A 26,602-nucleotide genomic window follows, 5' to 3' on the forward strand; every position below is an offset into this window, starting at 1 on the left:
AGACCATTCAGGTAGGACCTACCTAAATAAAATCCCTAATGATTATTCAGTGCAACTGACAAACAGATTCAAGGGATTAGATCTGATAGAATGCCTGAAGAACTATGGATGGAGGTTCATAACATTGTACAGGAAGTGGTGTTCAAAACTATCCTTAAGAAAAAGAAATGCAAAAATGCAAAACAGTTGTCTGAGGACGCCATACAAATAGCTGAGAAAAGAAGAGAGGCAAAAGGCAAAGGAAAGGAGGAAGTTATAGACATCTGAATGCAGAGTTCCAAACAATAGCAAAGAGAGATAAGAAAGCCTTCCCCAGTGATCAATTCAAAGAAATAGAGGATAAAATAGAATGGGAAAGACTAGAGCTCTCTTCAAGAAAGTTAGAGATACCAAGGGAATATTTCATGCAAAGATTGACACAATAAAGGACAGAAATGATATGGACATAACAGACACAGAAGATATTAAGAAGGGATGGCAGGAATACACAGAAGAAATATACAAAAAAGATCTTCATGATTCAGATAACCACGATAGTGTGATCACTCACCTATAGCCAGACATCCTGGAGTGTGAAATCAAGTGGGCTTTAGGCAGCATCATTAGAACCAAAGCTAATGAAGGTAATGGAATTCCACCTGAGCTATTTCAAATCCTAAAAGATCATGCTGTTAAAGTGCTGTACTCAACATGCCAGCAAATTTGGAAAATTCAGCAGTGGTCACAAGACTGGAAAAGGTCAGTGTTCATGCCAATACCAAAGAAAGGCAATGTCAAAGAATCTTCAAATTACTACCCAATTTCACTCAGTTTACATGCTAGCAAAGAAATGCTCAAAATTCTCCAAGCCAGGCTTCAACAGTTCGTGAACGGAGAACTCCAAGATGTTCAAGCTGGATTTAGAAAAGGCAGAGGAACCAGAGATCAAATTGCTGACATCCATTGGATACTAGACAAAGCAAGAGAATTCCAGAAAAAAAAACAACAACATACTTCTGCTTCATTGACTATGCTAAAACCTTTGACTGTATGAATCACAACAAACTGGAAAATTAATATTAAAGAAATGGGAAAAACATACCACCTTTCCTGCCTCCTTAGAAACCTGTATTCAGATCAAGAAGCAACAGTTAGAATCGTACATGGAACAATGAACTGGTTCCAAATTGGGAGTAGGTCAAGGTTGTATATTGTCACCCTGTTTATTTAACTTATATGCAGAGTACATCATGCAAAATGCCGGATTGGATGAAGCACAAGCTGGAATCAAGATTGCCAGCAGAAGTATCAATAACATCAGATATGCAGATGACACAACACTTATGGCAGAAGGCAAAGAAGAAATAGAGACTTGTTGAAGGTGAAAGAGGAGATTAAAAAATGGCTTAAATCTGAACATTCAAAAAGTAAGATCATGTCATCTGGTTCCATCACTTCATGGCAAATAGTTGAGGAAACAATGGAAAAAAGTGACAGATTTTTTTTTTCCCTTGGGCTCCCATATCACTGCAGATGGTGACTGGATCCATGAAATTAAGAGATGCTTGCTCCTTGGAAGAAAAGTTATACAAACGTAGGTAATGTATTAAAAAAATACATTGATATTACTTTGCAGAGAAATGTCTGTCTAGTCAAAGCTATTGTTTTTCCAGTAGTCATGTATGGATGTGAGACTTGGACTATAAACAAGACTGAGCACTGAAGAATTTATGATTTTGAAATGTGGTGTTGGAGAAGACTCTTGAGAGTCCCTTGGACTGCAAGGAGATCAAACCAGTCAATCCTAAAGGCAGTCAGTCCTGGATATTCATTGGAAAGACTAATGCTGAAGCTGAAGCTCCAATACTTTGGCCACCTGATGCAAAGAGCAGACTCATTATTACCATATGTGAAACGAATCTTCAGTCCAGGTTTGATAGAGGATGCTCGGGGCTGGTGTACTGGGATGAACCAGAGGGATGGGATGGGGAGGGGGGTTCAAGATGGGGAACACACGTACACCCAGAGCAGATTCATGTCAATGTATGGCAAAACCAATACAATAATGTAAAGTAATTAGCCTCCAATTAAAATGAATAAATTAAAAAAAGACTCAGATCCAGGGGAAGATTGAAGGCAGGAGAAGAAGGGGATGTCAAAGGATGAGATGGTTGCATGGCATCACCGACTCAATGGACATGAGTTTGAGCAAGATCTGGGAGATGGTGATGGACAGGCAAGCCTGGCGTGCTGCAGTCCATGGGGTCACAAAGAATCAGACACGACAGTGCCTGAACAACAATACATATGTCAATTTTAATCTTCCAATTCATCCCACCACCCCCAATTTCTCTTGGCATCCACACATTTGTTTTTTGCATCTCTATTTCTACTTTGAAAATAAGATCATTTCTACCATTTTTCTAGATCCCAGATATATGCCTGAATATAAAATAGTGTTTTTTTTCTTTCTGACTTAATTCATTCTGTTGGACAGTCTCTAGGTCCATTCATGCCTCTGCAAATGAAACAGTTTCATTACTTTTAATGCTGAGTAATATTCCACTGCATATATGTACCATATCTTTTTATCCATTCCTTTGTTGTTGTAAATTTAAGTTGCTTCAATGTCCTGGCTATTGTAAATTTTGCTGTAATGAACATTGGGGCACATGTATCTTTCTGAATTGTCGTTTCATCTGGGTACATGCTCAGGAGTGGTGTTGCTGGGTAGTGTGGTAATTTTATTTTTCGATTTTAAAGGAACGTCCATACCGTTATTCATAGTGGCTGTCTGAATTTGCATTCACATGAACTGTACAAGAGGGCTCCCTTTTCTCCACATCCTCTCCGGGACTTATTATTTGTAGATCTTTTGGTGATAGCCATTTTGATGGGTCTGTGGTGATACCTGATTGTAGTCTTTTGCGTTTTTTTGTTTGTTTGTTTTTGTTGTTGTTATTTTTGGCCATGCTGTGTGGCATGTGGGATCTTAGCTCCCTGATTAGAGATTGGGCCCACGACCCTGGAAGAGTCTTAACCACTGGAACATCTTTATTGTAGTTTTGATTTGTATTTCTTTCTCTAATAATTAGCTATGTTGAGCATCTTTTCATGTGTTTGTTGGCCCTCTGTATGTCTTCTTTGGAAAAATATCTTTCTAGGTCTTCTGCCTAGTTTTTGATTGGGTTGTTTGTTTTCTTGATATTGAGCTGCATAAGCTGATTTTATATATTGGAGATTAATCCCTTGTGAGTTGATTCATTTGCAAATACTTTCTCCCATTTAATGGTTCTCATTTCACCTTATTTATGGTTTCCTTTTCTGTGCAAAAGCTTTTAAGCTCAATAAGGTTTCATTTGTTTATTTTTATTTTTATTTTCATTATTCTAAGAGATGGGTCAAAAAAGATGTTTCTGTGATTTATGTGAAAGTCTGTTCTGCTTATGTTTTCCTCTATGAATTTTATAGAGTCTTGACTTATATTTAGATTTTTAATCCATTTTGAGTTTATTTCTTGTGTATAGTGTCAGTGAGTGTTCTAATTTCATGTTTTTACATATAACTCTTCAGTTTTCCACAATAAGTACCACTTATTGAAGAGATTGTCTTTTCTTCATTGTATATTCTTGACTTCTTTGTCATAGATTGGGTGAGCATAGGTAGTGTGGGTTAATCTCTGGGCTTTGTATCCTGTTCCATTGATTCATATTTTTATTCTTGTGTCATTGCCAGAAAGTCTTGATGACTGTACTTTGTAGTGCAGCCTGAAGACAGGGAGCCTGATTCCTCTAACTCCGTTTTTCTTTCTCAAGATTACTTTGGCTATTTGGGCTTTTTGTTTTTTCCATACAAATTGTGTAATTTTGGTTCTAATTTAGCAAAAAATGCCATTGGTAGTTTGAAAGGATTGCATTGAATATGTAGATTGCTTTGGGTTGTACAGTCATTTTCACAATAATGATTCTTCCAATCCAAGAACATGGTGTATTTCCCCATGTGCTTGCATCATCTGTTATTTCTTTCATCAGTATACTATAATTTTCTGAGTATAGGTTTTTTGCCATCTTAGGTAGGTTTACTCCTAGGTATTTTATTCTTTTTGTTGCAGTGGTGAATGGGATTGTTTCCTTAATTTCTCTTTCTGATCATTCATTGTTAGTGCATAGAAATGCAAGATGTTTCTGTGTATTAATTTTGTGTCCTGCAATCTTTGTAAATTCATTAATTAGCTCTATGAGTTTTCTGGTGGCATCTTTAGGATTGTCTATGTACTGTTATCATTTCATCTGCCAAAAGTGACAGTTTTACTTCTTTTCTAATTTGGATTCCTTTTATTTCTTTTTCTTCTGTTATTGGCATGGCTAGGACTTACAAAACTATGTTGAATAATCGTGGTGAGAGTCGTCAAGCTTGTCTTCTTCCTGATCTTAGAGGAAATGCTTTCAGTTCTTCACCATTGGCAATAGTGTTTGCTCTGGGTTGGTCACATATGGCCTTTATTATTGAGGTAGGTTCCCTCTCTGTTCATGCTCTGGAGAATTGTTATCATAAATTGGTGTTGAAATCGGTTGATAGCTTTTTCTGCATCTATTTAAATGATATGGTTTTTATTCTTCAATTTGTCACTAATGAAATTGTGTATCACATCAATTGGTTTGCGCGTATTGAAGAATTTTGTGTCACTGGGATAAATCGCATTTGATCATAGTTTAGGATCCTTTTAATGTGTTGTTGGATTTGGTTTGCTAATATTTTGTTGAGGATTTTTGCATCTATGTTAATCTGTGACAATGGCTTGTAATTTTCTTTTATTGTGATATCTTTCTTTAGTCTTGATGTCAGGTGATGGTGGCCTCATAGAAATAACTTTAGAGTGTTCCTTCCTCTGCCATTTTGGGGAAAATGAGAATGATGTGTGTAAATTCTTCTCAAAATATATGATAATATTCGCCTCTGAAGCCCTCTGGTCCTGGTTGTGGAATTTGTTTGTTGAGTCTTTTATACTCACAGTTTCAAATTTATTACTTGTGATTGGTCTGGTCATAGTTTGTATTTCTTCCTGGTTCAGTCTTGGAATGTTGCAGATTTCTAAGATTGTCCATTTTCCCCATCTTACTGGCATATAGTCACTTGTAGTTGTCTCTTTTTTTTAAAAAAATAGCTTATTAATTGTTGGCTATGCTAAAGCTGAAACTGCATACTTTGGCCACCTCATGCGACGAATTGACTCACTGGAAAAGACTCTGATGCTGGGAAAGGTTGGGGGCGTGAGGAGAAGGGGACGACAGAGAATGAGATGGCTGGATGGCATCACCGACTCTGTGGACATGAGTTTGAGTGAACTCCGGGAGTTGGTGATGGACAGGGAGGCCTGGCGTGCTGTGATTCACGAGGTCGCGGAGAGTCAGGCACGACTGAATGACTGAACTGAACTGATACTGGGTCTTTGTACACTACTCAGGCTTTCCATAGTTGCAGCAAGTGGGAGCTACTCTCAAGTTGTGTGCTCGGGCTTCTCATTGCAGGCGCTTCTCATGTTGTGGAGCACAGGCTCTAGGACATGTGAGCTTCAGCAGCTGTCTCTCTTGGACTCAGCAGTTGAGACTTTTGGTTCCTAGAGCTTGGCCTTGGTAGTTGCGGTGCACTGGCCTAGCTGCCCCAAGGCACATGGAGTCTTCCCAGAGCACTTATTGAACCTATGGCCCCTGCATTGGCAGGCAGATTCTTAACCACTGGACTACCAGGGAAGTCCTAGTTGCTTATAGTAGTCTCTTATGATCATTTGTATATCTGTGATGTCAGTTCTAATTTCTCCTTTTTCATTTCTAATTTTGATTTGAGTCCTCTTCTCTTTTTTCTCGATGAGTTTGATTAAAAGTTTATTAATTGTGTTTATCTTCTCAAAGAACAACTTTTAGTTCCATTGATCTTTGTCTTCGTTTTCTTCATCTCTATTTCACTTATCTCTGCTCTGATATTTATGATTTCTTTCCTTAAACCAATTTTTTTTTTTTGTTCTTCTTTCTCTAGTTGCTTTCAATTCAGTTCAGTCTCTCAGTCACGTTCGCCTCTTTGCAACCCCATGGACTGCAGCATGTCAGGCCTCCCTGTCTATCAGCAACTCCCAGAGCATGCTCAAATTCATCTCCATCATGTCAGTGAGGCCATCCAACAATCTCGTCCTCTGTCATCCCCTTTTCCTCCTGCCTTCAATCTTTCCCGGAATCAGGATCTTTCCCAATGAGTCAGTACTTCACATCAGGTAGCCAAAGTATTGGAGCTTCAGCTTCAGCATAAGTCCATCAAATGAATGTTCAGGATTGATTTCCTTTAGGATGAACTGCTTTGATCTCCTTGCACCCCAAGGGACTCTCAAGAGTCTTCTTCAACACTACAGTTCAAAAGTATCAATTCTTCACTGCTCACCTTTTTTTATGGTCCTACTCCCACATCCATACATGACTGCTGGAAAAACCACAGCTTTGACTAGATGGACCTTTGTTGGCAAAGTAATGTCTCTGTTTTTTATTTTTTTAATTTATTTATTTTAATTGGAGGCTAATTACTTTACAATACTGTGTTGGTTTTGCCATACATTGACATGCAGATTCATGTCAATGTCTCTGCTTTTTAACATGCTGTCTACATTGGTCATAGCTTTTCTTCCAAGGAGCAAGTGTCTTTTAATTTGATGGCTGCAGTCACCACCTGCAGTGATTTTGGAGCTCAAAAAAATAAAGTCTGTCACTGTTTCCATTGTTTCCCCAACTATTTGCCATGATGTGATGGGACTGGATGCCATGATCTTAGTTTTTTGAATGTTGAGTTTTAAGCCAGCTGTTTCACCCTCCTCATTCACTTTCATCAAGAGGCTCTCCAGTTCCTCTTTGCTTTCTGCCATAAGATCCAACGGATGTTGGTGGTATCATGTGTGTATCTGAGGTTATTGTTATTTTTCCTAGCAATCTTGATTCCAGCTTGTGCTTCATTCAGCCTGGCATTTTGCATGATGTCCTCTACATATAAGTTAAATAAGCAGGGTGACAATATACAACCTTGACGTACTCCTTTTCCAATTTGGAACTAGTCTGTTTTTCCATGTCCGGTTATAACTGTTACTTCTTGATCTGCATACAGATTTCTCTGGAGGCAGGTAAGGTCATCTGGTATTCCCACCTCTTTAAGAGTTTTCCACAGTTTGTTGTGATCCACACAGTCAAAGGCTTCAGCATAGTCAATAAGGCAGAAATAGATGCTTTTCTGGAACTATTTTGCCTTTTTTGTGCTCCAACGGATGTTGGAAATGTGAACTCTGGTTCCTCTGCCTTTTCTAAATCCAGCTTGAACATCTGAAAGTTCTCGGTTCACATACTGTTGAAACCTTGCTTGGAGAATTTTGAACATTGCTTTGCTGGCATGTGAGATGAGTGCAATTGTGTGGCAGTTTGAACATTCTTTAGCATTGCCTTTCTTAGGGATTGGAATGAAAACTGAACTTTTCCAGTCCTGTGGCCACTTCTTAGTTTTCTGAATTTGCTGGCATATTTAGTGCAGCACTTTAACAGCATCATATTTTAGGACATGAAATAGCTTAGCTGAAATTCCATCACCTCCACTAGCTTTGTTCACAATGATGCTTCCTAAGATCCACTTGACTTTGGATTCCGGGAGGTCTGGCTCTAGTTGCATAAGGTGTAAGCTAAGGTCGTTTATTGAAGGGGTTTCTAGTTTCTTGAAGTAGGAGTATATTGTTATAAACTCCCCTCTTAGAACTACTTTTGCTGTGTCCCATGGGTTTTTAGTTATTGTGTTTTATTTGTCAATTGCAGGAAAAAAAGAAACTGCAAAAAATATGAGATCACTGGTCATTTAGTAGCATATTGTTTAGCCTCCCTGTGTTCATATTTTTTGCAGTTTTTTTTCCTGCAATTGATTTCTAATTTCATAGCTTTGTGGTCAGAAAAGATGCTTGATACAATTTCAATGTTTTTAAATTTACCAAGGCTTTATTTGTGACCCAAGATGTAATCTGTTCTAGAGAATGTTTCAGGTGAACTTGAGAAGAAAGTGTATTCTGCTGCTTTGGTAGAATGTGCTACAAATATCGATTAATTCTGTCTATTCTAATGTGTCATCGAAGACTTGTGTTTCCTCATTCATTTTCTGTCTATATGTTCTGTCCATTGAAAAGTGCCATGTAAAATTCTCCCACTATTTTTGCCTTGTGGTCAATTTCCCGTTTTATGACTATTAAGTTCAGTTCAGTTCAGTTCAGTTCAGTCACTCAATCGTTTCCAACTCTTTGCGACCCCATGGACTGCAACAGGCCAGGCTTCATGGCTATTAGCTTTTGCTTTATGTATTAAGGTGCTCTTATATTAGGAAGGATAAATATTTACAGTTGCTGTATCTTCTTGGATTGATCTCTTGATCATTATTTAGTGTCATTTCTTCTCTTACGTGGAGAAGGAAATGGCAACCCACTCCAGTACTCTTGCCTATGAAATCCTGTGGATGGAGAAGCCTGGTAGGCTGCAGTCCATGGGGTCACTAAGAGTTGGACACAACTCTGCGACTTCACTTTCACTTTTCACTTTCATGCATTGGAGAAGGAAATGGCAACCCACTCCAGTGTTCTTGCCTGTAGAATTCCAGGGACGGCAGAGCCTGGTGGGCTGCTGCCTATGGGGTCACACAGAGTCGGACATGACTAAAGTGACTTAGCAGCAGCAGCAGCTTCTTTCTTATAACTGTCTTTATTTTAAAATCTATTTTTTTTCTGATGTGGGTATTGCTACTCTTCCTTTGAATTTCCATTTGCAGGGAATATCTTTTTCATCCCTTCATTTTCAGTCTGTATGTGTCCTTAGATCTGATGTGGGTTTCTTGTGGCAAGCATATTTATGGATCTTGTTTTCATATCCATCCAACCGGTCTGAGTCTTGGTTGGAGTATTCAGTCTATTTTCATTTAAGTTAATTATCAGTATATATTTTCCTGTAACCATTTTCTTAATTGTTTTTTGTTTGTTTTGTAGGTATTTTTCTTCTCTTCTGTTTCCTGCCTAGAGAAGTTCCTTTAGCATTTGTTGTACTGCTGGTTTGGTGGTGCTCAACTCTCTTAGTTTTTATTTGTCTGTAAAACTTTTGATTTATCTGTCAAATCTGGTTGAGATCCTTGTTTGTTAGAGTAATCTTGGTCGTTGGTTTTTCCTTTTCATCACTTAAATATATCCCGTGACTCCCTTCTGGCCTGCAGAGTTTGCTGAAAAATCAGCTGATAATCTTATGCAGGTTACCTTGTATGTTTTTGTTGCATTTTCTTTGCTACTTTTAATATTTTTTCTTTGTGTTTAATTTTTATTATTTTGATTAATATGTGTCTAGGTGTGCTGCTCCTTGGGTTTATCCTGTATGGGACCTTCTGTGCTTCCTGGACTTGGGTAACTGTTTCCTTTCCCATATTATGAAAGTTTTTGTCTATAATCTCTTCACATATTTTTTCAGGTGCTTTCTCTTTGTCTTCTGGTACACCTATAATTCAAATGTTTCTGTGTTTATTGTTGTCACAAAGGTCTCTGATGCCTCATTTTTTAAATTTGTTTTTATTTTCTTTACTTGCTCCCCAAAAGTTATTTCCACCAATCTATCTTGCATCTCACTTATCTGTTCTGCCTCAGTTATTCTATGGTTGATTCCTTCTAGGGTGTTTTTCATTTTTGTTATTGTATTGTTCATCACTGATTGTTCTTCAGTTCCTGTAGATCCTTGTTAGTCATTTATTGTATCTTCCTGATCCATGCCTCCATTCTATTTCCAAGATCTTGGATCTTCTTTCCTATCATTACTCTGAATTCTGTTTTAGGTAGATACCTTATCTCCTCTTCACTTTTTGGTTTTGTAGGGTTTTACCTTGCTGTTCCTTTTGCAACATATTTCTCTGTCATTTCATTTTATCTTACTTACTTTTTATGTAATCTCTTTCCCAAAACCCTCAGGGTCATAGTTCCATTTGTTCCTGATGTCCGTCCCCTGGTAGGTGAGGTTGATCCAGGGTTATGTAGGTTTCCTTGTGGGTAGGTCTAGTGTCTGCACTCTGGTGGGTGAAGCTTATTGTTTTCCTACTGATGGGCAAGGCCACATCAGTTTGTGTGTTTGGGGGTGTCTGTGAGCTTAGTACTACTTTGGGCAGCCCATCTGCTGATCACTGGGGCTGTGTTCCTGTCTTGCTGGCTGTTTGTGTGAAATGTCCAGCACTGGACTCTCTAGATAGGTCTCTGGATCCACTGTGGGCACTGTTGGGGTAGTTCATATTCTGACCTGTGCCAATTCCCACGTGTATTTCCCCACAAAGTACACTGCTACTAAAGCTAGACTGGTCTCAGTTGTGGGAACACTCTGTCTATTAATACATTCCAAAGACACAGGATTTACCATGCCAGTCACAGGGATTTAATCTTCAGCTTGTGAAGCTTCACAGAGATATTTCCATTCCTCTTCTTTAGTTGCACTACCTATGGGGCTCAGCTTTGTTTTGGGGCTCATCTCTCTGCGTGTGCTACCCTCATATGTCTGTTCCTTGCTAAGCTGAGAGGGAGATAAAGCAGTGACTGATAGGGGCACACTTTACTCATTTAGGCTAGGGAGGCGTATGAGAAGAATTACTTTAGACATAACTTCAGAAACCAGGCACTAAAGAATAGAGTGGTATGAAATACTCGATAATGAAAGAAACAAACCCACCAACCTAGAATTTTCGATGTACTGAAATTTTCCTTTTGAAGTGAGAAAATAAAGAGTTTCTCAGACAAACAAAATTTAAAGGAATTTGTGCCCATACCATCAGTGTTTCCCTGCAAAAATATTAAAAGAGTGTCTTCACAGAGAAGAAAAATTATATAGGTCAGAAATATGGATCTACATAAAGAAAAGGAGAGAGTTAGAGAAGCAATAAATTAATATATCTATGTCTCTATTCTTAATCTAGCAAATACAGTGTTCCAAATTATAACAGCAATGATAATATGGATGATTATACTTCATGGATAAGTGTTAAAAGATGAGAGTGATGTTATAAAACACAAAAGTGAGCTATGGAGATAATCTGCTCTAAGTTAACTTTCACTACCCATTAAGTTGTTGGTGTTCAATTGTTAGGTCATGTATGACTCTTTTGTGAATCCCATGGACTGCAGCACTCAAGGCTCTTCTGTGTTTTATTATCTCCAGGAGTTTGCTCAAATTCATGTCCATTGAGTTGGTAGTGCAATATACCCATCTCATTCTCTTCCACTCCTTCTCTTTTGCCTTCAATCTTGTCTTTTCCAATGAGTTGGCTCCTCACATCAGGTGGCCAAAGTATGAGAGCTTCAGCATCAGTCTTTCCAATGACTATTTAGGGTTGATTTCCCTTAGAATTGACTGGTCTGATCTCCTTGTATTCCAAGAAACTCTCAAGAGTTTTCTCTATTATCACAATTCAAAAGCATCAATTATTCAGTGTTCAGCCTTCTTTATAGTCTAACTCTCACACTTGTAAAGAACTACTTGAAAGACATAACTTTGGCTATATGGACATTTGTCAGCAAAATTATTTCTTGCTTTTTTAATATGGTGTCTAGTTTGTCATAGTTTTTCTTCCAAGGAGTAAGCATCTTTTTAATTTAATAGCTGTAGTCACCATCCACAGGATTTTGGAGCCCAGAGAAATAAAATATGCATTTACAGTTTTTTCCCTATTTGCCATGAAATGATGAGACTAGATGCCCTGATCTTAGTTGAATGTTGAGTTTCAACCAACTTTTTCACTCTCCTTTTTCATCCTGATCAAGAAGCTCTTTACTTCCTCTTTACTTTATGCCATTAGAGTGGAATCTTCTGCATATTTGAGGTGGTTAGTATTTCTCCCAGTAATTTTGATTCAAGCTTGTAATTCAACCAGCCTGGCATTGCACATGATGTACTCTGCATATGCATTAAATAAGAAGGATGACAATAAATATACTTTTCGTACTACTTTCCCAATTTAGAACCAGTCAGTATTTCCATGTTCGGTTCTAACTATTGCCTCTTTACCCACATACAAGTTTCTCAAAAGACAGGTAGGATGTCTGGCAATTTCATCTCTTTAATAATTCTTCAGTTTTTTTTTTTGTGATCTACACAATCAAAGGCTCTTCTCTTTAATAATTTTTCAGTTTTTTTGTGACCCACACAATCAAAGGCTCTAGAATAGTCAATGAAGCAGAAGTATATGTTTTTCTGGAGCTCCCTTGCTTTCTACATGCACCAATGATTGTTGGCAATTTTTTCTCTGTTTCCTCTGCCTTTTAGAAACCCAACTTGTCCATCTGAAAGTTCTAAGTTCATGTACTGCTGAAGTCTAGCTTCAAGGATTTTGAGCATAACCTTGCTATCATGTGAGATGAGCAAAATTGTATGGTAGTTTGAATATTCTTTGGCATTGCCCTTCTTTTGGATTAGAAGTAAAACTGACCTTTCCTAGTCCTGGGGCCATTGCTAAGTTTTCCAAATTTGCTGGCATGTTGAGTGCAGCATTTTATAAGCATCATATTTCAGGATTTAAAATAGCTCAACTGGAATTCTGTCATCTCCACTAACTTTGTTCATAGTAATGCTTCCTAAGGCTCACGTGAGTTAATGTTTCAGGATGTCTGGCTCTAGGTGAATGAATATACCATTGTTGTTATCTGGATCCGTAAGACTTTTTTTTTATATAGTTCTTCTGTGTACTTTTGACATCTCTTTTTAATCTCTTCTGCTTCTGTTAGATCTTTACTGTTTCTATTCTTTATCATGCCCACCCTTGCTTAAAATGTTTCCTAGATGTCTTCAAGTTTTTTGAAGAGATTTCTAGTCTTTCTTATTCTACTGTTTTCCTCTATTCATTTGCATTGTTAATTTAAGAATGCCTTCTTATTTCTCCTTTCTATTATCTGTAATTCTGCATTCACTTAGCTGTATCTTTTCCTATCTCCCTTGACTTTCACTTCTCTTCTTTCCTCAGCTATTTGTCAAAGCTTCTCACACAACCACTTTGCCTTCTTGCATTTGTTTATTTGGGATGGTTTTAATGACTGCCTTCTGTATAATTTTATCTGCTCTTTTTCATAGTTCTTCAGGCACTTTATCTTCCATATCTAATCCCTTGAATTTATTCATCAACCACACTGTATAATCATAAGGGATATGATTTAGGTCATACATGAATGACCTGGTAGTTTTCCTAATTTATTCAATTTAAGCCTCAATTTTGCAATAAGGAACTGATGATCTGAGCCACAGTCAGCTCCATGTCTTGTTTTTTTTTTTTTTTTTTTTTGACTATATAGAGCTTCTCCATCTCTGGCTGCAAACAATATAATCAATCTGATTTCAACACTGACCATCTGGTCAATGTGTTGAGTTGTCTCTTGGGTTGTTGGAAAAGAGTGTTTGCTATGACCAGTGTGTTCTCTTGTCCAAACTCTGTTAGCCTTTGCTCTGCTTCGTTTTATATTCCAAGGCCAAACTTGCTTGTTTTTTGGGGTGTCTCTTGACTTCCTACTTTTGCATTCCCATCCCCTATGATGAAAATATATATAGTTTTCTACCATTACTTCTAGAAGGTATCGTAAATCTTCATAGAACCTGTCAACTTCAACTTCTTTGGCATTAGTGGTTGGGGCATAGACTTTGGTTACTGTGATGTTGAATGGTTTGCCTTGGAAATGAACTGTAATCATTCTATAGTTTTTGAGCTATGACAATTTGTGGTCCTCTGGAGGAGGAAATATAAACTCACTCCAGCATTTTTGATCTAAGATCCTTATTAACATTAGGAAAAGGCAAAAAACTGTGACACCAGAAGATGATCCCCACCTCCAGGTTGGATAGTGTCCACTATGCTACTGAGGAAAAGAAGAGGGTAATTACCAATAACTCTAGAAAGAATGAAGCAGCTTGGCCAAAGCAGAAATGATATTCAGTTCTGGTGGTGGATGTGATCTGTCAATGTGTCTGGTCATAAAAATAAAATCCAAAGCCAATGAAAACACTGTTGCATAAGATCCTGGAATGTTAGGTCCATGAATGAAGGTAAATTGGGTGTGGTTAAGAAGGAGATGGCAAGATTTAACATCAACCTCTTAGGAATCAGTGAACTAAAACGGATAGGAATGGGTGAATTCAAATGACCATTATATCCACTGCTGTGGGCACGAATTCCTTAGAAGCAATGAGCAGCCTTCATAGTCAACAAAAGAGTCTGAAAGACAGTTCTTGTTTGCAACCTCAAAAATCCATGAAGTGATTTAGTGTTATTTGAAAGCAGATTTAAATAAGTTGTAAAATATATATTACAAATTCCAGGGAAATCACTAAAATTTTGTAAAAATAAGTGTAATTAACCTGATAAAAGAGGAGAGAAAATGAATCATGCAAAATGGTCAGTTAACACTACAGAAGGCAAGAAAATAATGGAAAACAAGATTAAAAAAGAACCAAGGATAATGAATAGAAAATATGATAGCTACTTATCCAAGTATCATAATCATTCTAAATATGATTGTTCTTAATATACCAATTAAAGACATAGACGTACATATTAGTGACCTAGGGTGGTGGTGGTTTTGCTGGTATGTAAACCATCTACTTCCTATATAATTATGCATGTGTACTTATTCAGTCATGTCCAAATATAGTCATGCATGTGTGCTTGCACAGTCATGTCCAACTCTTTGCAACCCTATGGACTGTAGCCTGGTAGTCTCCATTCATGAAATTCTCCAGGCAAGAACATTGAAGTGGGTAACCATTCCCTTCTCAAAGGGATCTTCCCAACCCAGGGATTGAACCTTGGTCTCCTGCATTGTAGGTAGATTCTGAACCATCTGAGCCACCAGAGAACGCAGTGAAGCTAAGTTGGAAGAGTGGGAAAAACAAGTTCGTACTCCTTCCAAGAGCACACTAAAATTACAACTATTCACAGAGTAAGTATCTATAGAATGACCTGAAGACTAGCAGAAAAGATTTTCCACAACTTAAGACATAAAGAAATAGCCCCAACAAGATAAATAGGATGAGTGGAGATGTCAAATCATCAACATTCACATACCAGGGTAGGTAACCCAAATATGGGAGAGTAATCACAGCAGCAGAGATTCTATCCAAGGAGAAAGTTGTCCAAGCCCCACTTCAAGTTCCCTAGCCTAGGCAACTAGTATCCAACAGAGAAGTCCTTGGAATATCTTGCTTTGAAGGCCAGTGGGGCTTGTGTATAGAGAGTTAGTGGGCTGTAGGAAACAGAAACTCTGCTCTTAAGGAGCGCACATAAAATCTTATATCCTTTACAGAACAAAAGCAGTAGTTTGAAACAAGCTTTGGTCAAACACACTTGCTGTTCTTGGAGAGCCTCTCAGAGAGGCAGGAAGCAACAAGGATTATGCCTGGGGGCATAGAATGCCAGTAGATATTTTTTGGAGCTCATTTTATCATGAGGACACCAGTACTGACGAGTGCCATTTTGGACTTCTCTCTGTAGTCTATTAGCCCTGAGGGTTTATATCCCCTCTAGACCAACCTGAGTCCCATACTCTTCTGGTTAAGCAGCCAGCCACAGCTATATTCACCAGTGGGTCTGTGCCAGCCATGAGACTCACAAGGTGACACAGCCAGCCAAGCTAGGACTTGGCCCTGCCCACCAGAGGGCTAGTATCAGTTCCAGTCCCACTGGGTCACACAGAAAAATGTTCTAGCACCCAATTCCACATACCAGCATGCTGGCACCAATCCTAGCCACACAGGCCTTATATCCAGTCACACCAGAACCTGATCTCAGGAATGTATATGCACACACCACCAGTGGGACACTTGAGACCCAGGAGCCAGCCATGCTCAGAATCCCCACCGCTGGCACAAACCTTGGGACTGCCTGAGCAGTACAACCAACCAAGCCAACACACAGTCCAACCCACCAGTGAGCCTGTAGCCATTGCACAAAAAAATCCCTGGCAGCCAAATGGGCTAGAAACTAACCTTACCTAATAGTATGCCCATAGTAATTGATCCCATCACAACAGAAGTGTTCATGCAGCCAACACAGAAGGCACTCCTAGAGCATATAACTTGTGCTGCCGTGCCTCATAGGATGTCTCCTATATAAGGCTAATTTTACAAGATCAAGAAATGTAACCAAATTCCTCAATGCACAGAATTATACACAGAAAAGTAGGCAAAGTGAGGAGAGAGAAGAATGTGTTCCAAACAAAGAAATAAGACAGAACCACAGAACAACTTAGCAAAGTAGAGATAAACAATCTACCCAAGAAAGATTTCAAGTTAATATCATAAAGACCCTCAGTGAAGTCAAGATAAGAATGGGTGAACACAATGAGGAATTTAACAGATAGAAGATATAAAGAAGAACTAAACATAAATGAAGGATAAAATAACATAAAAAATGAACTAGAAAGAATCAGCAGTAGATAGGATGATACAAAGGAATGCATTTGCAAAATGAAAAACAGAGTAGTAGAAGTCACCCAATCTGAACAGAAAGAGGATAACAGTTTAAAAAATGAAAACAATTTAGGGAAAACATCAAGAATCCTAAAATTAACTTGCTGGAGGGAGCAGAAGAAAAGAGGGGGCAGAGAGATTATTTGGGAAATAATAGAACATACAAAGTAAGGTCTTTGACATAAGTCTTGGCAATATTTTTTGGATATTTGTCCTCAGGCAGGGGAAAAAAAAAAGTAAACAAATAATCAGTTGTGCCTACAAACTACAAAGTTTTTGCACAGTGAAGGAAACTATTAATAGAAAAATTTGCTTACTGAATGGGAGAAGATATTTTCAAAAACATATCTGATAAGAAAGTTAATACCCAAAACATACAAAAGACAAATACAACTCAACAACCAAAAATCACCTGATTAAAAAAATTAGTAGTAAACCTGAAGAGATTTTTCCAAAGGAAAAAGTATAGATGGCAAGCAGACACATGAAAAGATGCTCAACATCCCTAATCATCAGGGCAATGCAAATCAAAACCAAAATGAGATATCACCTCATGCCTGTGACTGATTGTTATAAAAAAACAAATATTGGCAAGAATCTGGAGAAAAGGAACCCTCATGGACTGTTGATGGAAATTAAATTGGTGCAACCACTATGGAAAATGATATGGAAATTCCTCAAAAAATTGAAATCGGAACTACCATACCATCCAGCAGTTTTACTTTGGGTATTTATCTGAAGAAAACAAAAATACTAACTTAAAAAGAAATATGCACCTAAATGTACATAGCAGCATTATTTATAGTAGCCAAGATAATGGAAGCCACCTAAGTGCCTACAGCAGATGAATGGATAAAGGTCACACACACACACACACACACACACACACACCACAATATAATATTTCTCAGCAATAATAAACAATGAAATCTTGCCATTTGCAACAGTGTGGATGTCACTGAAAGGTATTATACTTAGGGAAATAAGTCAGACAGAGAAAAACAAATGCTGTATGTTGTATGTATATCAAAATGTGAAATTTTTAAAAATCAAATTAACAAATATTAAAAACAAGTACAGACTGGCAGATTCAGAGAACAAACTAGTGGTTATCACAAAGGACAGGTATTGTGGAAAGGACAAAATAGGTGAAAGGGATTAAGAAGTACAAACTGCAAGTTTGAAAATAAGTGTTTTAAGGATGTAACAAACAGGACATCGAATATAATCAATATATTTTTTTAATTTATTTTAATTGGATGCTAAATACTTTACATTATTGTATTGGTTTTGCCATACATTGACATGAATCTACCCCGGGTGTACATGTGTTCCCCATCTTGAATCCCCTTCCCACCTCCCTCCCCATACCATCCCTCTGGTTCATCCCAGTGTACCAGCCCCGAGCATCCTGTATCATGCATCGAACCTGGACTGGCAATTCGTTTCACATATGATAATGTAAATGTTTCAATGCCATTCTCCCAAATCATCCCACCCTCGCCCTTTCCCACAGAGTCCAAAAGACTGTTCTATACATCTGTGTCTCTTTTGCTGTCTCGTATACAGGGTTATCGATATCATCTTTCTTTAAAAATTCTTTTTTAATTTATTTATTTTAATTGCAGGCTAATTAATTTACATTATTGTATTGGTTTTGTCATACATTGACATGAATCTGCCCCGTGTATACATGTGTTCACCATCTTGAACCCCCCTCCCACCTCCCTCCCCATCCCATCCCTCTGGTTCATCCCAATACACCAGCCCCGAGCATCCTGTATCATGCATTGAACCTGGACTGGTGATTCGTTTCACATATGATAATATACATATTTCAATGCCATTCTCCCAAGTCATCCCACCCTCGCCCTTTCCCACAGAGTCCAAAAGATTGTTCTATACATCTGTGTCTCTTTTGCTGTCTCGTATACAGGGTTATCGTTGTCATCTTTCTAAATTCCATATATATGCGTTAGTATGCTGTATTGGTGTTTTTCTTTCTTGCTTACTTCACTCTAGTTATTAATAACGTTGTATGGTGTGTAAGCTATAAAATATAAAATCACTAAGTGTACACCTGAAGATAATCTAATATTGCAAGTCAGTTAGAGTTCAATTTAAAAAAGAACCCAATTAAAATCATGTCAAAGACATGGAACAGACCCTCATCAAATAAATATACAGATGACATATAACCATATGAATATATATTCAACATCATATGCCATTAGGAAATTTCAGATTAAACAAAAATGAGATACCCTTGCACACCTATTGGAATGGCTAAAATCCAGAACTCCATCAACATTAATTGCTGTTATGGATGTGGAGCAACATGAACTCTCATTCATTGCTGGTGGGAATGCAGTATGGCACAACACTTTGGAAAGTATTTGGTGCTTTCTCACGAAGCTAAACAGAATCTCCTTGTTTATCCAAATGAATTAAAATGTTATGTCCAAACAAATCTACATACCAATGTTTATAGCAACTTTATTCATAATTGCTAAAAGTTGAAAGCAACCACAGTGTCCTTCAGTAGTTGAATGAGTAAACAAACTGTGGTAAATCCATGCCATGGAAAAATAATTAGCAACAAAAAACAAATGAACTATGAAATCTGGAAAAGACTAGTGCATATTGCCAAGTGAAACAGAGCCAGTCTGAAAGAGTAAATACTGTATGATTCCACCTACATGGCATTCAGGAAAAAGCTAACCTGTAGAGATATTAAAAGCAAAGTTTAAGAGGAGTTAAAAGATGGAACAGAAAAGAATTTTAAGGGAGTGAAACTAAGTAGCCTGTATGATACTGTAATGGTAGATACATGATGTTGCGCATTTGTGAAAAGCCATAGAATTTATAACACAAAGAATGTTGTACATTATGGACAGTAGTTAGTATAGTGTATCAATATTGATTCATGTATTGCATAAAGTGTACCTCACTAGTACATGATGTTAATTAGAGGGGAAACTGCTGGTGGAGAGGAAGTATATGGAAATTCTCTGTAATTTCTGCTCATTTTTTCTGTAAACCTGAAACTCTTCTAAAAATAAAGTCAGTTGATTAAAATAAAAGAGAACTTTTGCCATACCTGAATAAATAGGATAAGAGTGGTAGATTTTAGAGAAAAAAATCAACAAAAGTGAAGGCTTGCATTTTCAGTTCTAACAAGGTGGATGAAACTGTAACCTATTACACAGAGTGACATAAATCAGAAAGAAAAACACCAATACAGTATATTAACGCATATATATGGGATTTAGAAAGATGGTAATGATGACCCTACATGCGAGACAGCAAAAGAGACGCAGATATAAAGAACAATCTTTTGGACTCTGTGGGAGAAGGCGAGGGTGGGATGATTTGACAGAATAACATTGAAACATGTATATTAACATATGTGAAATAGATGACCAGTCCAAGTTCGATGCTTGAAAATAGGCCACTTAAAGCAGGTGCACTGGGACAACGCTGAGGGATAGGATGTGGAGGGAGGTGGGAGGGGCATTCACAATGGGGAACACAGGTACACCCATGTCTGATTCATGTCAATGTATGGCAAAAACCACTACAACATTGTAAAGTAATTAGCCTCCAATTAAAATAAATAAATAAAAGTAATAATGAGAAAAGAAAAAAAAAAAAAAAAGTGAAGGCTACGATAAATTAAAGTTGTGGAGAACTGCAGCTGGCCCAGAGGGGATAGAGTAGAGTATACATAGAAGAATGTAGTGAGATATCAAAGGTAGAAAGTTACATTCATATGAAACAAAAGAGCTTCTATTTTATTCCGGAGATAATTAGTAGCCACTGAAAGTCTTAAAAATTGAAGTGGAAAGGCAAATTCAATGGTATAGGAAAACCAACCAGGAAGACAGTTTACCATCTAGGCATGACGGGATTGGTGCCTGACTGTAGAACACAAGATATTACATATGACAATGACTTGGAAACCAAATGTAAGTGTAATTTTAGAGGGAAGATTAGAGTATTATGAAATTTGTAGCCTTAATTCCTGAAAGGAGGTGGTGCCATGCACTTATATAAAAGTTATAGGAGTTGCCACAATACCAAGATGCATTAGAAAGAGTGCTGATAGTAGTACACCTGATGTCCTTGAGATTGATAGGAAAGAAAAAAAAAAAACATTTTGGTGATTTTTAGAAAGAGTTTGTCTTCATTATCATTCTATTAAAAGTCTCTGTATATTTCTGACATGTAACTCAATGAGCCAGATTGCTGGAATTATATATACTGTTGATGGCTCTTAATTTAATGTTTTCAGCTTTGGGAAAATTTTGACTTGCATAACTCAGTATTTGCATATGCTTTGTATGTACATCTCAAATGGAGTCACTGTTAAACTCATGTGTAATATAAATATTAGCTTAAATTCCAGGATATTATAGTCAATTGATGGTTGGATATTGTAGGTCATGATCTGAAGTTGTGCTTTTAAGTCCTTCATGGTTATATGAAATGTTTGAATGAATTATATTTTAAAACTGTCAATGGGCTGTTAAATTCTGTTTGTGGTTTGCATGTAGTGTGCATGTCAATCGGACTTTACATAGGCATATGACTTGATATGGCCAAATTTTTTCTAGATGATGCTGGAAACCTTTCAAGGATGAAGAAAGATTATTATACTGTTAACAGAAGTGTAAATTCAACAAAAGTTTAACCATTTGAGTGATAAATGGAAGAACTGATGGCTACTTTTCATCTATAGTTTGATCAATATTCTGTTAAAATACTGAGTATACAAAGAAGAATTGGAAGACCATAATCATCTTGGGTTTGCCCGAGACACCGACAGCACTCCCCACAATCGCCAGATATATTTGTGTGCAGCGTTCCTCCCTCCGCACAGCACAATTGAACAAGTGAGCCTTAAAAAGTGTCCACCACCGCCCCCTAGTGTCAGGGCGGAAATTTGACACTGAAGAGACCAGCAAACAGAAGAAGCTAAAACAGAGGGAACCACCTTGGAAGTGACAGATGGAGAAGTCTTGAGGATACTACAAGAATAAGACTGAAAACCAGAGGCGGGAGGCTTAAGTCCAAATCCTGAAAACACCAGATATCTCCTGAATCCAGGGAACATTAATTGATAGGAACTCATCAAACGCCTCCATACCTACACTGAAACCAAGCAACACCCAAGGGTCAACAAGTTCCAGAGCAAGACATACCACGCAAATTCTCCAGAAACACAGGAAAATAGTCCTGAACTTCAATATACAGGCTGCCCAATGTCACTCCAAACCCATTGACATCTCATAACTCATTACTGGACACTTCATTGCACTCCAGAGAGAAGAAATCCAGCTCCACCCACCATAACACCAACACAAGCTTCCCTAACCAAGGAACCTTGATAAGTTAACCGTCCCGACTTAACCCACAGCGAGGAACCTCCACAATAAAGATAATTCCACAAACTGCCAGAAGACAGAAAGACCACCCCAAATACAGCAATATAAGCAAGATGAAGAGGCAGAGAAATACCCAGCAAATAAAGGAACAGGATAAATGCCCACCAACCCAACAAAAAGAGGAAGAGATAGGGAATCTACCTGAGAAAGAATTCCAAATAATGATAGTGAAATTGATTCAAAATCTTGAAAAAAAATTGGAGTTACAGATAAATAACCTGGAGACAAAGATCGAGAAGATGCAAGAAAGTTTTAATAAGGATCTAGAAGAAATAAAAAGAGTCAATATATATGAATAATTCAATAGATGAGATAAAAAACACTCTGGAGGGAACCAACAGTAGAATAACGGAGGCAGAAGATAGAATAAGTGAGTTAGAAGATAGAATGGTAGAAATAAATGAAACAGAGAGGAAAAAAAATGAATTAAAAGAAATGAGGACAATCTCAGAGACCTCTGGGACAATGTTAAGTGCCCCAACATCTGAATCAGAGGAGTCCCAGAAGAAGAAGACAAGAAGAAAGACCATGAGAAAATTCTTGAGGAGATAGTAGTTGAAAATTTTCCTAAAATGGGGAGGAAATAATCACCCAAGTCCAAGAATTCCAGAGAGTCCCAAACAGAATAAACCTAAGGCAAAATACCCCAAGACACATATTAATCAAGTTAACAAAGATCAAACACAAAGAACAAATATTAAAAGCAGTAAGGGAAAAGCAGCAAATAACACACAAGGAGACCCCCATAAGGATAATAGCTGATCTTTCAATAGAAACTCTTCAGGCCAGGAGGGAATGGCAGGACATACTTAAAGTATTGAAAGAAAATAACCTACAGCCCAGATTACTGTGCCCAGCAAGGATCTCATTCAAATATAAAGGAGAAATAAAAAACTTTACAGATAAGCAGAATCTGAGAGAATTCAGCATCACCAAACCAGATCTCCAACGAATGCTAAAGGATCTTCTCTAGACAGGAAACACAGAAAAAGTGTATAAACTTGAACCCAAAACAATAAAGTAAATGGCAATGGGATCATGCTTATCAATAAGTACCTTAAATGTAAATGGGTTGAATGCCCCAACCAAAAGACAAAGATTGACTGAGTGGATACAAAACCAAGACCCCTATATATGTTGTCTACAAGAGACCCACCTCAAAACGAGGTACACATACAGTTTGAAAGTAAAGGGCTGGAAAAAGATATTCCATGCAAATAGAGACCAAAAGAAAGCAGGAGTAGCAATACTCATATCAGATGAAATAGACTTTAAAACAAAGTCTGTGAAAAGAGACCAAGAAGAACATTACATAATGATCAAATGATCAATCCAAGAAGAAGATATAACAATTATAAATATTTATGCACCCAACATAGGAGCACCACAATATGTCAGACAAATGCTAACAATTATGTAAGGGGAAATTAACAATAACACATTAATAGTGGGAGACTTTAATACCCCACTCACAACTATGGATAAATCAACTAAACAGAAAATTAACAAGGAAACACAAATGCTAAATGATATAATAGACAAGTTAGACCTAATTGATATCCATAAGACATTTCACACCAAACAATGAATTTCACCTTTATCTCAAGTGCACACGGAACGTTCTCCAAGATAGATCACATCCTGGGTCATAAATCTAGCCTTGGTGAATTCAAAAAAATTGAAATCATTCCAAGTATCTTGGAATCATTCCAAGTATCCTGGGTGTTCATTGGAAGGACTGATGCTAAAGCTGAAACTCCAATACTTTGGCCACCTCATGCGACGAGTTGACTCACTAGAAAAGACTCTGATGCTGGGAGGGATTGTGGACAGGAGAAGGAGGGGACGACAGAGAATGAGATGGTTGGATGGCATCACCGACTCGATGGACATGAGTTTTAGTGAACTCCGGGAGTTGGTGATGGACAGGGAGGCCTGGCGTGCTGCGATTCATGGGGTCGCAGAGAGTCAGACACGACTGAGCGACTGAACTGAACTGAAATGAACTGAAACGATAACCCTGTATAGCAGACAGCAAAAGAGACACAGCTGTATAAAACAGTCTTTCGGACTCTGGGGGAGAGGGTGAGTGTGGGATGACTTGGGAGAATGGCATTGAAATATGGATATTATCATATGTGATACGAATCGCCAGTCCATGTTCGATGCATGATACAGGATGCTCGGGGCTGGAGTACTAGGGTTAACCAGAGGAATGGGATGGGGAGGGAGGTGGGAGGAGGGTTCAAGATGTGGAACATATGTACACTCGTGGTAGATTCATGTCAATGTATGACAAAACCAATACAATAATGTACAAAAATTAGCCTCCAATTAAAATAAATTAAAAAAAAAAAAACCTTAACATTCAGAAAACAAACAACCAATAAAGATGGGGCACAGAAATCCATTTTTAATTCAGTTTTTGCACTGTATTGATACTTTAAATTAATAATCACAGGAAAATGGTTTAAAATCTGCACAGTCTGTTTTAATTGATTGCTCCTAAAAGTGATTCCCAGGGTGAGCCATAAATGAAGTGATGCGGAAAAGTTTAAAATACTTTATTAATACTCTTTGTGGATTTGGAGTCATAGCAAGTGTAGAATATGTTTTACTTCTTGGATTCCACACAAAATTTGTTTCTAGCTTTTTTATCCTTGAATAATTCTGATAACAGTACATTTTGTGTCTGTCTTTATCAGAAATATTGATGACTGTTGTATTCTTTATTTAGGAATTTCTTTAATAGTGTGATCACTTTAATGTGTGAGACCTGTCATATCTAGGAGTTTGTTTCATTATGCTACTTTTGAATACTTTGCTAAAGACTTTAATTCAAACATTTTTGTTGAGCCCAGGAGATTTATTTACAACATTCTTCCTTCTAGCCCTGTTTGTGTCCTAAAATTATGTTTTGAGTCTTTGTGTTACCGTTACTGTTTTGAGGAATGAGATTTCAGAGGCCTCTGAATATATTTCCTACAGATTCATTGTACACTTGCCGTTGTGATATTGGAAACAAGAAAAAATGATGGGATGCAAAGAGGAGAAAGGGATGTTATTAACATTTCATAATTGTGTGTAAGATGAACATAAACATTGCCCATAGTAGAATTTCAGTAGCCTACAATAATTTAGGAAAATTATAGGTGAGCACATTTTAGAACATCTGTTAAATATTACTTGTTTCTGTGTTCATGTTCAAAATAGGCAAGATTACTCTCAAGACAATAGTTTAAAATACATTATAAAGTGCTCTGGTTTACTTATTGTAGTCATGTTAACATCCATAATATTAGGCCAACTTTCCCTAGTCTCTACTCAAAGGTGTTTCCTCACAAATACCAACCTTATGAAGGATAAGCAGACAGCTATTTTAATTTGTTAGTTTTTTTATAATGACATATCTGTGGCTACCACAAGTGTTACATGGATAATACTTGAAATATATTCTTTAAGAAATTTAAAATATGTGAAAAATATTTCACTTTGCATAATAATACAAATAGAATTCTTGAGACTACTCAAAGATGTGGATATTTGTTATTTTTTTAATTTTTTAATTTATTTTAATTGGAGGCTAATTAATTTACATTACTGAATTGGTTTTGCCATACATTGACATGAATCTGCCCCTTGTGTACATGTGTTCCCCATCTTAAAACCCCCTCCCACCTCCCTCCCCTGGATATTTGTTATTAAGCTGGAAAACAAGTTGATATTTTGATAGAGGAGTTATTTCTTATGGACAAAGTCTTCAAATTAGAACTATAAGCATTCATTTTAGAGATTTATAGCTAAAAGACTAGGACATATTGCAAGTCTTACTTTCTTCAATAATTCTGAAGCCTAAAGAATCTACATCTTATCATACCAGTACCACTATTATGTCTCCTAAACAAAGAGTTAAGCTAGAAACTATCAACATATCATTACATTATAATGTTTAAAAGGAAAGTTGTTTCTTTTTATTAAATGCAATGATGTTCAGCTTAAATATTTTTGTTTATTTTTATGAGTAAAAGATTGAACCTTATAAATAAATATTTTGGAAGTGAGAGCAAGAACAAGGAATAATGTAAAATAAAAGTATGAATATAGGTGCATTTTTAAATTATAAAACCATGTTAAATTCCATAGATACTATTAATTGCTGAAGGAGATACTAGGATATGATAAAACCACTTAAAATTCAACAAGAGTGAAGACTTTTTTTATTATTTAATAGCATCAATTTTGATGTGATTTCCCTTTGTCCAAACAATGTAACTGATATGATAATTTAACATGCACTGTCTCTTTTAGGACTGGATCTGCCTTTTATGATGATGCCTCATCCCCTACTTCCAGTCAGCTTACCTCCTGCCTCAGTTGCTATGGCAATGAATCAGATGAACCATCTCAATACTATTGCCAACATGGCTGCTGCAGCCCAGATTCACAGTCCACTCTCCAGGGCTGGGGCCTCAGTTATAAAGGTAAGAACATAATTTAGAAGAGGGTAAAGTTGTTAATAACATGAAAATTTTGATAAAATAGCAATAATTCCATGAAATCTTACGTGTAAACACACAGCTCATTGACTCAGTTTCTTAGCATAAACAATTGATGAGTTTGATTTCTGACTAGGCCTGCTAAAGTGTTTTTGTTATT

General features: G+C 37.2%; 1 protein-coding gene across 1 annotated transcript in view; it reads left to right on the plus strand.

The window, feature by feature from the left end:
• Positions 1–26,602, plus strand: part of DACH2 (dachshund family transcription factor 2) — an 858,509-nt gene that overhangs the window by 621,477 nt on the left and 210,430 nt on the right. The window contains exon 6 of the mRNA XM_055393325.2: positions 26,255–26,427. Within this exon, the coding sequence (XP_055249300.2) occupies positions 26,255–26,427 (173 nt within the window). The remainder of the gene's footprint in view (positions 1–26,254; positions 26,428–26,602) is intronic.

Source organism: Moschus berezovskii, chromosome X (genome assembly GCF_049115385.1).
Source record: "Moschus berezovskii isolate FMDL1 chromosome X, NW_MosBer_1.0, whole genome shotgun sequence".
NCBI lineage: Eukaryota > Metazoa > Chordata > Mammalia > Artiodactyla > Moschidae > Moschus > Moschus berezovskii.